Source organism: Colletes gigas, unplaced genomic scaffold, assembly GCF_013123115.1.
Source record: "Colletes gigas isolate AHSC1104 unplaced genomic scaffold, ASM1312311v1 Colletes_gigas_Sc00022, whole genome shotgun sequence".
Classification (NCBI taxonomy): domain Eukaryota; kingdom Metazoa; phylum Arthropoda; class Insecta; order Hymenoptera; family Colletidae; genus Colletes; species Colletes gigas.
This window is the reverse complement of record NW_025106651.1, coordinates 689,575-701,718: the sequence shown is the minus strand read 5'-3', so window position 1 is coordinate 701,718 and position 12,144 is coordinate 689,575. Positions and strand designations below refer to the sequence as shown.

Below are 12,144 nucleotides of genomic sequence, written 5' to 3'. Positions count from 1 at the left end.
GCATAACTATCTACCTACCTACTTAACCATCTACTTACCTACATATCTGTTCGTCTATCAGTCTACCTATGCACCCTTTTGTCTATCCTGCTTCATATCCATCTACCTACCCAAATATTTATCCATGGACTTATGGATTTAACTACACATATATTTGCCCATCCATTAGCCAGTTTACCTTCGCCTGTATCTATCCATCTTTCTATCCAACTATTTATCCAACTATCAATTCATCAATTTATCTAACCATCCATCTATCTAATCTGTCTATCAATCTATCTACCCATCCATTTATCCATTTATCTATCTATCTATCTATCTATCTATCTATCTGTTTATCTGTCTATTTATTTTTAGCAAACTTTATACATACATTTGTTATATACACATATACATCGTAATATGTATATGACTGCCTCACCGCACGGTTTCGAAAAGTAGTTCGTATTCCTCATGTATTTCTATGATTCGTCAGAGGCTTCTTGTTTTATCCAATTCACCGAGGCAATACGCGAGAGTCGTGAATTATATTTTTGTCGCTTTTCACTACGTACTGTTTATATCTTCTTTCTTCTGCGATTTATACAAGTATGGTTCTGTTTTGATGCGGTCGAGCAACCCTTCTACTCTTTATTATTCGACAATACAAGATATCGGTTATTTTTGGCACGAGGCAGCGATCTGCGCATACAAGCACATTTTTCTATGACTTAGCTTTCGTTTAGTATAGAAAATGGACGCTTTGGTCGTCCGATCACGCAAATTTTGCTTTGTCTTACGTCTGCCACACGCACAATGAGCCAAAAAATGTCTCTGAACGTCTTACTGGGAGTTTCTTTTGCGACGTATGATTTCGTATGAAGAATAGCTACGTAAGCAGTTTTTCTATTATTTTATTTAGAATTTAGTTTTTATTCTTATATCAGATCCTATATGAATTTATTCGTTCATAAAATTAATATTTAAGAAACATAACAAGAACCAAGTCGAAAAACTCTGCAGAGATCAAATATAATACGATGGCATCGTCGTTTGTTTAAATTTATAGTTACATTTTATTTTATCGGATTATGACGCTTTATAGAACTACTACTTTTTTACTTTCTTCGTTTGAACTTGTTCAAATGATTTATATAATTTCGTATTTCGTTGTTTTGCGTTAAAATAATTTAAAAACTGTTCATTTAGCTACCAATTTGAATCACAACACATAGTCAAAGGTTAAAGAATATGAAGTTTAATTTGAATTGCCATCTATGCACAAGGTGATTCTGAAAATCGGGTTGGACTGTAGCTCTTTCTTAAGCAATGATAGAGAATATGTATGTGAAGAGTGTTGAATGATTCAACGAAGACTATCTTACTATAATGTGTACTATCCTCAAGAATGTAGAAATAAGCGTTATTAATATGCAATATCGATACATTTTATAATATTATGCCTTCCTTCCTAAAGCCTTTACTTCATATATTGGCTCTATAGCTTTCTTCTGGAATCTCTCAATTCCTAAAGAAACTTTATTGTTCATCCATCGAGCCTATACATCCTTAAATCTAATTCGAAACGACATAATTGCCTCTGTTTAATTTCTGTGCTTCCCTTCCTATAAATAATTTTCGAAAACCTCTATTATACTTAACTCTACAAATTTTCTGAACAGCTCTGCTGAAAGCCCTCGACGAATTTTCGTCGTACGTTTAATATTACAACCTCTGTTCTTACATACTGTATTGCGTGCGTCTGATTCGCGTCGTGTGTTTTGTATAACGTCGTTGAATTTTACCAAAATATTCGATAATCTCGATCACAATTTATCATTAGCAACAGGTTACGATTAATAACCTGTATTCGTCTGTTCTCAAAATAAGCATTTTGGGTTATATGCTAAAAGCATATCACTAAAAACTACGAAACATACGTGGATGACAAGTACTAAAAATCTCCTATTATACTGTTTCCACAACATGTGAGATCGAGTTGGATCTTTCAAAGATTCACAAATGATTTTTGTCTCGTCGTTTACATTTCATTACTTCCTAAATATCATTTCATTTTATTGGTTCATAGAACCGAAACATATCCATGCCTCTTGATTCGTCCTATTCGTAGGATTTGAAATTTGGATTCCTCTTGGAATTAATCCCATGTTACAATGAAACTCCTTGCTGTCCATACTTTTTCACGTACATTAAAAAATATTCTCCCCCGCTGTCGAAAACTGCATATTTCCCAGTTACTTATTATGCCGATGTTTAATGTGTCCGCTTTATCAAATGTGTTTCGTCTCGCATTATACATTGTTTCATAATCTGCAGAATCCGCATCAGCGATGGAGAAGGGGAATAAAAACAGCGAAAAGGTTCACGTAAACATAATAGATGCTTTGTTTGAACTTGTTCCCGAGTTATATTCAGTTTCATATTCCAGTAATGTGCGGCTATTGTTCGGAACTGTTTACCAATTTTGCAAAAATACGTATTCGATTCGTTGGCAGTTTTGTTCCACGCGTCGACGAAGTAATTCAATTCTGGCAACGAGCGCTGAATAAACAATTGTCTTCAAGTGGCCTCGGGAATAAAAACTTAGAGGATTTAAGTCCGAGAAACGAGGAGGTCGGGCAATAAGTCTTGCACGACCCAGCCATTCGTTAGAAACTCGTTCGTTCAAGAAGTTTCTGGGTACTATGTTGAAATATGGCAGCGCACTGTCGTGCATAAACTACATTCGACGTGCAACATCACGTAGTACCTCTTTCAATAGTTTGCTCGATTGATTACTCAAGAAATTAACATAAAATTGATCTACGAATCGAGGTAAACAGGTCTGAACATTTTTCATCTTAACGACAATGGTTCCAATAAGCAGCTGAACATTACTGGAATATAAAAATGGCTGGTAACTTGGAAACAAAGTCAGATAGAACTTTTATACGAACACTCTTCGTTGCTTTCGTTTTCTATTATACCTCTGAAGCGAGTTCCACGAAATTTGAAACACCTTGTACGTTTAAAAAGCTCTTGTCGTCGTTTTTATTTTTCTGCTCGAAAGTACGATCACGTCATTCTACCTCTCGATGAATTTTGCTAACTAAATGTGAAACGATGAACTCTGATTTACTTTCAGAGTACATACATCTTTCATACACTTTAATTCCAAATTTCATACCAATGACACCTACTCCACAGTCTGTCCCTATTTTTCCTTCTTTTTTTTTCATACACTGCTCTTCTTCCATCTTTTACCTGGTGACATTCTCTCATTTCTCGCTGCTTCTTCCATTAAGCTTTCAAAATATTTTCGTTAAATCCTTCATAGATTCGTAACTTTTGAAACTTTTGGTTATATTTTTATCCGTTTCCGTGCTTAGTGTATCATCATTTTTAATATTATAATTTTCTCATTGACTAGGAGTGGAGCCTTTACGTCACTTCACCATTATAATTTTGTACGATCGAACAAAGACGTAAAGTAGAAGTAAACAGTACGTGATCGTACTTTCTTTAGAAGCGTTGTACATATTGTATTTTTTTAAAAGATCATTTGCAACGTATCTTGCGTTATTTGTTAGAAGTCTATTTTGTGGCAGTAACTGTTTAAATGTTTTAGTATTACGTACTAAATATGTTACATGTTTCACAATGTGTTGCGCTGATATAAACGTTCTTGATCTTCTCATCAATACAAAAAAATATGAATTATTAAAACTGAGATAAGCAAGCACGTTAAAGTATTTGAGAAAACGTAATGGTAAATAATTGAGAACACATTTGAAACGATCGCTCTGTTCAATGACTCAACATTAATGTGCTTACGCGTATTTGTCGCATTATCGTGCATATTTTCATAAAACATACGCAAACGCATCGTGTACTCGCTCTGTTGCGTTTGAAAGGAAGGATCATGTCACGGTAAAATGATTTTCGTTCGGTCGATCAATTTTTGCCCTTCACCAATGTTTCCTGTCGTCGCTTCGAAAAGAGCTATAGCCTCTCCCAGTTATTAAAATCACTCTCTGGTGCACCGGAGACCGTACATCGCCATTGTTCGAATCATCCTCTCCTGTTCCGCGCAACTGTTTCGATTACGTGGACGCAACAATGAGAAATCGATGAGTACAGCAAGACGATCGTTCGATCGTTTCAGGAACGTTTCTTCCTCGTGAAAACGCAGTGATCGCTGTTTATGCGTTTCCGTCGATGAATTTAGTCCTCGCAGAACTTGGTCCTCGATTCATCGATGATTTTTAAACGTCGTGCAGGGATTCGATTCACCACGTTCCCGAACCCTTAAGACTCTATGAAACAGTAACGCGACTGGGTTTTTGCGCAAGTTCACTTAGCGAATCGTGATCAATTTTCTGGAGAAGAAAGTAGAAAGAAATCTATGAAAATGAAACGTCTTCTCTTCGCTTGGAATCACATTTTAAATCATTCTCCGGAGCAGTACACATCCGCCGTCTTACAGCGGTCAAGCACATTTGTTACTCGAGTAGCGTAGATCGTTCGGCAATCTTGGACGATCGTTGGATCGTAGATGTGGCCAGTAGAAACGCGCGAAAAGAGGAGTCGTGAAGCGGCAGGTTACGGTTGTCGCTGATACTTGTACAAAATGTCTGGCGCTTTATCGATCGTTGCGAGAAATACGAAAAAGCTATTATCACGAATCGCGAAAGTTCCAAGAAAGTATCGGCGACCCGTGAACAATTTTTGTTTTCTCTCTTTCTCTCTCTATCTCTGTCCCCTCTCTCTTCACGAATTGAGTTTCTTGGTGGCATGCGATAGTGCTCTGGCTAGCCTGTAGAATTTCCAAAAGCGATCGAGAACCCATCGCGTGAATGGCCTTTTTCTTTAGAGAAGAGCGACTTCTCTTGTTCGACGCACGAATGAAAGGAGAAGGAGCCTTTATCATCGTCGATCGAGACGTGATTTTCTCTTGCTTGATATAATAACAATACTTGGCACTTGAACTAGAGCACAGCAGTAGAGGGGGTGCAGGCGTAGGCACATGCGGCTGCTCTTTAGGGATTTTATTAGTAGAAATTGCACGTATAATAATTGCGAGACACAATGCTGCATTTACCTACAGCGTCGAACGGGCCGAACGCGGAGAAGGCGAACGCGCGAAGTCAGGCACGAGATACCAAACGTTTTCGCATGATGAAACAAATAGAAACAAACAGTTGATAGCATGATTATGTCCATTATCACGTTGAACGTTCGACGGTTTGGTGAGATCGTTCAACTTCTGTCGGACGTTTCTTTTTTTTCTCTTTTTTTTCTATTCCATTCGTTGTGAACAGTTGTTTTTCTTTTCTATCCTTTTGTTGAATTGATGTAGACACGTGATCATAGACATTGGCATTTACGTGTCCGTTTGATCGGTAATATCGAAATAAAGCAAAACATTCTGCGCATTATGACACGAAACGTCGAAGGTACGTCGTTTCGTGATTGCGTTTCGTTATCCAGACGATGCGTAAAGTTTGCATGCACTTTAGAGACACCTCGATGGTCCTACAGTTTTTGAGGTTCGACGATTATCGAACACGGTAACGTTCTCGCCGCGCAGTAGTGTCTATCGATTCAGTTTTCCTCGGATATTAAACACCGTGGCACGGATGAAAATGTAATGTGTGCTATTGATCACTGCAACAGCCTTCTCGGCGTTTCCCGTGAAACGCTCGTTCATCATCCCATTCTTCGTTCAGACATATAGATAGTCTAGTTTCAGTCACATCGAGAAAACAAGTCTCTCTCTCTGCCCCTCTCTTTGACATTTACATACACATACATAAACATGTGTATACGAGATATGTACGTACAAATTGGAAATGATACACGAATATTTCAGTCACAGCCACTCGATGAACTCTTTTCTGAGACGGGAAGTGTCAGGGAAATGACCAAACGTCACCATTTCCGCCGCGATCGTCGCGTCGACACGTTAGATGTAGGCGTGCGTACGTACACGTTCCAGTACATATATTATAAAATATATAATATACGTGCACGATGTGTATGCACGCACGCGTACGTGCACACATACTATATGCCCATATGTATATATCACTCGTATATGTTTACGTGTGTATGGAAAACGTATATACGTATGTATATAAGTATTCGAATTGGCAAACATCACCGAGCGAAAGGAAAGCGGAAAGGAAACAATATACATGCGTAGATCGACACTAGCCCATGTCCCAAGAAACACTTTCCTTCGATTCTCTCGCAAAACGAAAATTATAACTTTGCAAATGTATTATATAACGCGATTACACTCACAGACTTCGTTGCCGCAGACGCACCGCTTTTTTCGTGGATAATTTAGTCGTTCGAGATCGATCGTCTATTGGCCTGGTTTATTAGTGGACGTGCATGGTCTAGATCAGCGGTTCTCAACCGTTCTCGAGCCACGGCACACTTTCGATCACATAACAAATGTCTCGCGTAACGCTATTCGTATTTACATATGTACGAGTCGAAAAAGATACTCTCAAATATTCATAAATTCCTCTGACCTATTCATAGTGCTATCGGTTGAAAGCCACTGGCCTAGATAACCGGGACGAAGATGGATATTTGTGATACTCAGGGTATTTCGTGAAAGTGTCGTCCATTAATGATATTTCTATGCCACGAATAAGATAATTTTTCGAAGTCGATCTTTTACTCGAAAGAAATTACGAGTTCACCGATACAGGTCGCGTTAGTTTTGCATCGTTACAGTAACTTTTCATTTCGATATGTTAAGGTCTTTATAATATGATACTTATAAACTCGATGTCAGTCGTTTCATTCAAATGTTAAATGATTTTATCTTATTTCTGGCGAACAAATCATTCGTGTGTCGACCATCGAGCACACCCGATGTGTGAGAGTTCTGTGGGCCGATCGGCGATTCCGTCCGAAAAAAGCATTGTAGCGTTTTAGAACGTGCACTTGCTTCAGAATTGTCATCCGGGACGTCAGTTTACCATATTTGGTGTGTACACACGTGAATAGAGAGCATCGTGCATTCTCTTGGAGAGGAGGAAGAAAGAGATCAAACGTCGTAACGCGGTAAAAGGAAATAATCGAAGCGAATACCACGATCAGGCAACAATATCTTTTTGTTTCTACTGTTCTACACACTTTGCATACGTTACATCGATTGTGTCAAACGCTAGTGTAGACGAGTGATTAACATCGAACAGACGCTAACATCGCTCGCTAACTGCTCTCTTATGATGAGTTAGCGCGTTATTCGTCCGATAATAAGAATAGTGCATCGACGTACGTATTATGAACGCATGTGGCAGTGACTGTAATTACAATATTACCACATCGGAAACTTGTCTCGTGAAATTGTAACCTATTCCAACTGGGAACATCTTTTCTTTCGCTCTTTGCAAGTTCCGTGAGACAATACAGCGTATTCATGGTAACCCCTGCATTACTGGTAACTTCTGTCCTCTTTTTTACGTATTATACAAAGAGATTCGGAATCACGTGAACATGTTAAGTGAAAACATTTTCGTTCAATCGTAATTGACGTCCGCACGTATCCACCGAGAGGCAGAAGCGGTGCACGACATGTTCAGAATTAGAAGATTCAACCAGCCTCGTTGTAAAAAGCCAGATGAATGAAAGAATTGTTAAGAACCAAACTGTTGTACCAAAGAGTACGCGTAAAAGATCAATGAATATATGACCTACCTGCCAATGGACTAGGTAGACGTGTCGGCACGTGTAGTTATCGTTAGGCCTAGGTGTAGGAGTGTAGGACCTAGGTGTAGGTAGCCTACCTACCCCGCCCTTTATTTGGAACGTGTTCGTTTCTATATATATATGCGTAATATGTATACGTTTATACATATTAACTATTTGGGCCGTGGCGCGCATAGTGGTACAGCACTATTAATCGTGTCACTATGAGTGGCTACGCAGCCCGGTAGCTGAACCATAAAACTTACTTCCGTTCATAAATGCAAAGTTCCTCCCACCCCTTCGTCACCCGCCCCCCCCCCCACCCCCAGAAAAATGAGCAAATAAGGTACGACCAGCATTCGACGCGTTAGCGATTACCTTGACACGACGGGACGATACCGATTCACATAGCACGACCAAGACTTATGCAAAAAAAAAAAAAAAAAAAAGAAATATAAAGCAAAAAATTGCAAACCGTTATCACACAAGTGTATTGATGCGAATGTTGTGTTTTGTTCTATCACGTGGTGTAGGCCATATTCGCCAGTTGTATCCCCGAGATAATTGACCTGATCGGGACGCGAAACAAGTATGGCGGCACTTTGAAGAACGAGCGAGGTCGCAGGTGAGAGACACAACCAACCAACTAGCTTTCCCGAGTTGAGCCACCTTTCACAACCCTGATTACTATCAACTACCCGATACTTTCTCGTATGATAACAACTTGTATATTATGTAAGTCTGACTCCTCCTCTGCCCTTCCTACCTCTAGCACGACACCAAACGAACTCTGTGCCACATTTTTCTGATCGTATGCACCTGAACACCGACACACGATCACACTTTGCCTTGATGTCAGATCCCTTCACCACCCCGATTACAATTCTATTTTCTCACGGTCACACAGAATACACGCCACGTTCTTACCGACAAGCCTGAGATACTCCTTGAACTGCCCGTTATTTCTTGTTATACACACTTATATTTAGAGAACAGTGTTAGAATCGACGAGTTTCAGTTCCACACCTGCTCCCGGTATTAGTTGTCAGTCGACGGTCGCCATTCCAGAGACAGTCCTTGAACAGTACGTCCTTCACTCCGTCCAGCAACACCTTCAACCGGTCAAACCAGCTAGTCCTATTGTTACCACAGATCTACCGTACCCAGCAACTGGTGTTAGCTTGTTCGTTCACACTGACTGCACTTGGGACAAATACGGCTTTACTGCGCTAGTTTCATCCAATCTTACAACGAGGAATTACGACGTTGTACCGTGCGATTTTTCATAAATAAATATTTCACCTTCTCGACACGAGCAAAAATAATTGGATTGATTCGTTGTTTTCGTTGACTGCAAAACGTTATTTGCTCACAGTTGAGTCGAGCAACTTTGACCGTGGCAACGTTCCACCATGCGTCAAATCTAATTCCTCGTTGTTGCGTTGTTCTTCGCCGACACAGTCGCTGAGTTGACCATAATTATCTTAGAAGCGAATCGGGTAATTCGCTTCCGCAGCTTTGACGTAGAACTCGCGCTACTTTGGCCTAGCTACTTCGACATAGCATAAATTAGAGAATCGCCCGCAACTGTAAAGCGCGTATCGCGTAATATCGTTCGAACAATTTGCGCAATTCAAACAATTTGCGCTGGTACGCGTTACTTCTTAACATCTCGTTCGGAGTTTAATACTCGCGAGGACGTATTTTATGGACGCGGACTAGACAGCACGTGCTAAGTAAATATTTGAGCTGTATTTCTCTCCGAGTGCAAAGGGTCAACGCCCAGCATGTACCCTGCATATCCTACATTGAATGCATACATTATACACATATATGTGTGTGTGTGTGTTTGTTAAGTCACATTTTAAATATATATATTTATATACATATTACCCGTATGTATACATTATACGTAGGCGGTAAAATTGGAAAAATGATGATTCTACGCGACGAAATATATGTATAGTAAACATGAAATAATTTTCTAAAAGAGGCACTCGACGATTATTTCCCTCAACGGATCTCGCTTCTAAACATTGCCAATATCGGTTCTGCTAAGTTACTTTTACCCTGCGGCAGGAACTCTCAGTTTCCATCAATCTATCGATATGTCTAGATACAGCACTCGAGAGAATACGGATATAACTCATGCGTTAGGTGCATGTGACGGTTATGCTTCTGCCGTGGCTAATTACCAGAGAGACCGATATCCCAATCATCGACATCCCGACGGGCGTGTGATTCAAAGAGCAGAACGAACACGATTCGTTCGGACTGCCTCTCTGCGATATCGCGGGACGAATTGGAATGTAAAAAGAAGGATTCTGCAGGGATAAAATCGAAGGCTTTAAACAGTAGAGGTCTTGTCTTATTGCGTGTCCTAGATTACCGAATAGAGGAAATACCGACGGAAATAGAGTGGTCGACAGCGAGATCCGTCGAGTGCACGTGCACCAAACGTGTATTAAAAATTAATTTCCTCGAATACGAAGCCTCGAATAAAAAAAATTCACCATATTCAAGTATATTCTATACTTATTCTTTTTTCGCGTGGAATCGCTGCTATTCTTTTTCTACCGCTTATTACGAGCTACATACGTGTGTACGTATATGTATATGTGACCTAATATAACACTTGAGTGTAATAACCTTGGTGTTTTAGACAGCATTAATTATCGTTTTTACGTGTAATTCTTGAAGAAAGGAAAGTGGAAAAGTGAACTTCTGCCTTGGGTTGTATTATGCAGGGTGGGCCACTGTTACAAATTATTGTCCCGAAAGCTGTTATATGTATAGGTATAGGTTGTAACACAATATGTACACTCGGTATCACAAAGCAAAAATGTACCGATTGCGAGCTGTAATCTTCTTTATGCTTCAGAAAATGTTTCCTTAATTTGTTAAGAAAGAGTTCGATACGATAATCTTTAGCTTGATAATAAGCCTGAATGTGCGTCAACTGCCTAATGCGTTGAAGAGATTCGACTAATTTTTTTGGATTTTTCGACACCCCTGTTCTGTACACTAATAAAACGATTCGATGTTCTCGATCGAGCAATCACTGACCATACGATCCATGCTTGCAGAAATAATTGTCAAAGGACAACAAATGTTAAAACGATTACAAGTTTTCGCTACACGTGATTTTACGAACCTCCCTTGTTATCGTTAGGTCTTAAATCCGGACTTGTTCTGTTTTCTGCTTTTTTAAGAACAACTTTCAATTTGCTTCACTATGATCCTTCACATGGCAGGGCAACATTGTTGAATCCGTTAGGGAACAATAGGGGAACTACCTTCGTATTTTTTAACATATAGAATTTCAAATATTTATGCTACTTGTTTTATTTTGTATAGTTGAAGAAGCCATATTAAATGTTTGATAATTTTTAGAATTTGTTGCACTTGCAAGATATTTAAAATCAATACAAAAGCTTCATTCGACTAAATATTTCTTGAACGACAGGATCTTTAAATACCTAAAAAATCATTATAAAAATTATTCCTTTCGACTCTATAAATTACAGACAAATTTCTAAGTGGTTCCCCTTTGTTCCCTATAAGATCCAAACAATAACCTTTATTGTAACAATAGTTCCTGTCACTCGTAACATACTAACGAAAGGTTAGGTATCCCACTATACTTCGAGTTTTGCCGGAAACTCTTTGTAACAGTTTACATGACCCACCCTGTATACGCTTTATATATATATGTATTAATACACATATATGAAGCTGTATGTATACGCATATGTATATTGCTAACCATAACATGTCATGCGTAGTTTATGTTTGATTTAAGGGATTATCAGTGAGCCAGAAAACAAGTTGTTAGATTAGGGAAGAGTGATACAATTGTTTGTACGTTCTTTTCAAATTGATCATTATTCATGATTTGTGTCATTGCGAATGTAATTTTCTGTAAAACGACAAGGAAACCAACAACACCGGTAACGCGGCTGTTAGTCCCATCAAATATGTAAGTGTAGCGCTTACTCATACACGATCACGCGTACGAATGTGCAGAACGAGTCGTCGCGAACGGAACACCCGGTATCTTCTTCGGTTTTTAAGATAAACAAAAAAAAAAAAATCTACATAATTCTTTTCTCTCGATAGCATTTGTTCCAAGTTACGAATATATTCGTGTCCCTCGTACATTTCAGCTAACGCTAAAATGAATTTAACATTTTCAAACGAATCATAATAATCGCGTGATACATTCGATCCGATCGGGAACATTTTTTCACCAACTATTTGCGTTAGAAGTAGTACAAGCGTTCTTTCAACCAGCACTTACCTTGGAACATCGTGTATATCTCAAGGCATTGAAGGCTTCTTTGTTCTATATTTTCGACGTTAAGCGCATTTCAAGGTTATGTTATGAGACGTGCTCGATAATAATTTATAGATCGAAGAAAAGAGCGACGTTCACAACTCGTATAAATGCTCACG

The 12,144-nt window shown here is 39.0% G+C and overlaps 1 protein-coding gene across 6 annotated transcripts in view; it reads left to right on the top strand.

Moving 5' to 3' along the window:
• The window catches only part of LOC122401209 (calcium-activated potassium channel slowpoke), a 121,333-nt gene that overhangs the window by 58,052 nt on the left and 51,137 nt on the right, over positions 1-12,144 (top strand). For 2 of the 6 annotated variants that reach the window (XM_043403203.1, XM_043403205.1), the window contains exon 7: positions 8,223-8,314. The exons of the other annotated variants lie outside the window; for them this stretch is intronic. In XM_043403203.1, the coding sequence (XP_043259138.1) occupies positions 8,223-8,314 (92 nt within the window). The remainder of the gene's footprint in view (positions 1-8,222; positions 8,315-12,144) is intronic. 6 annotated transcript variants of the gene reach the window in all.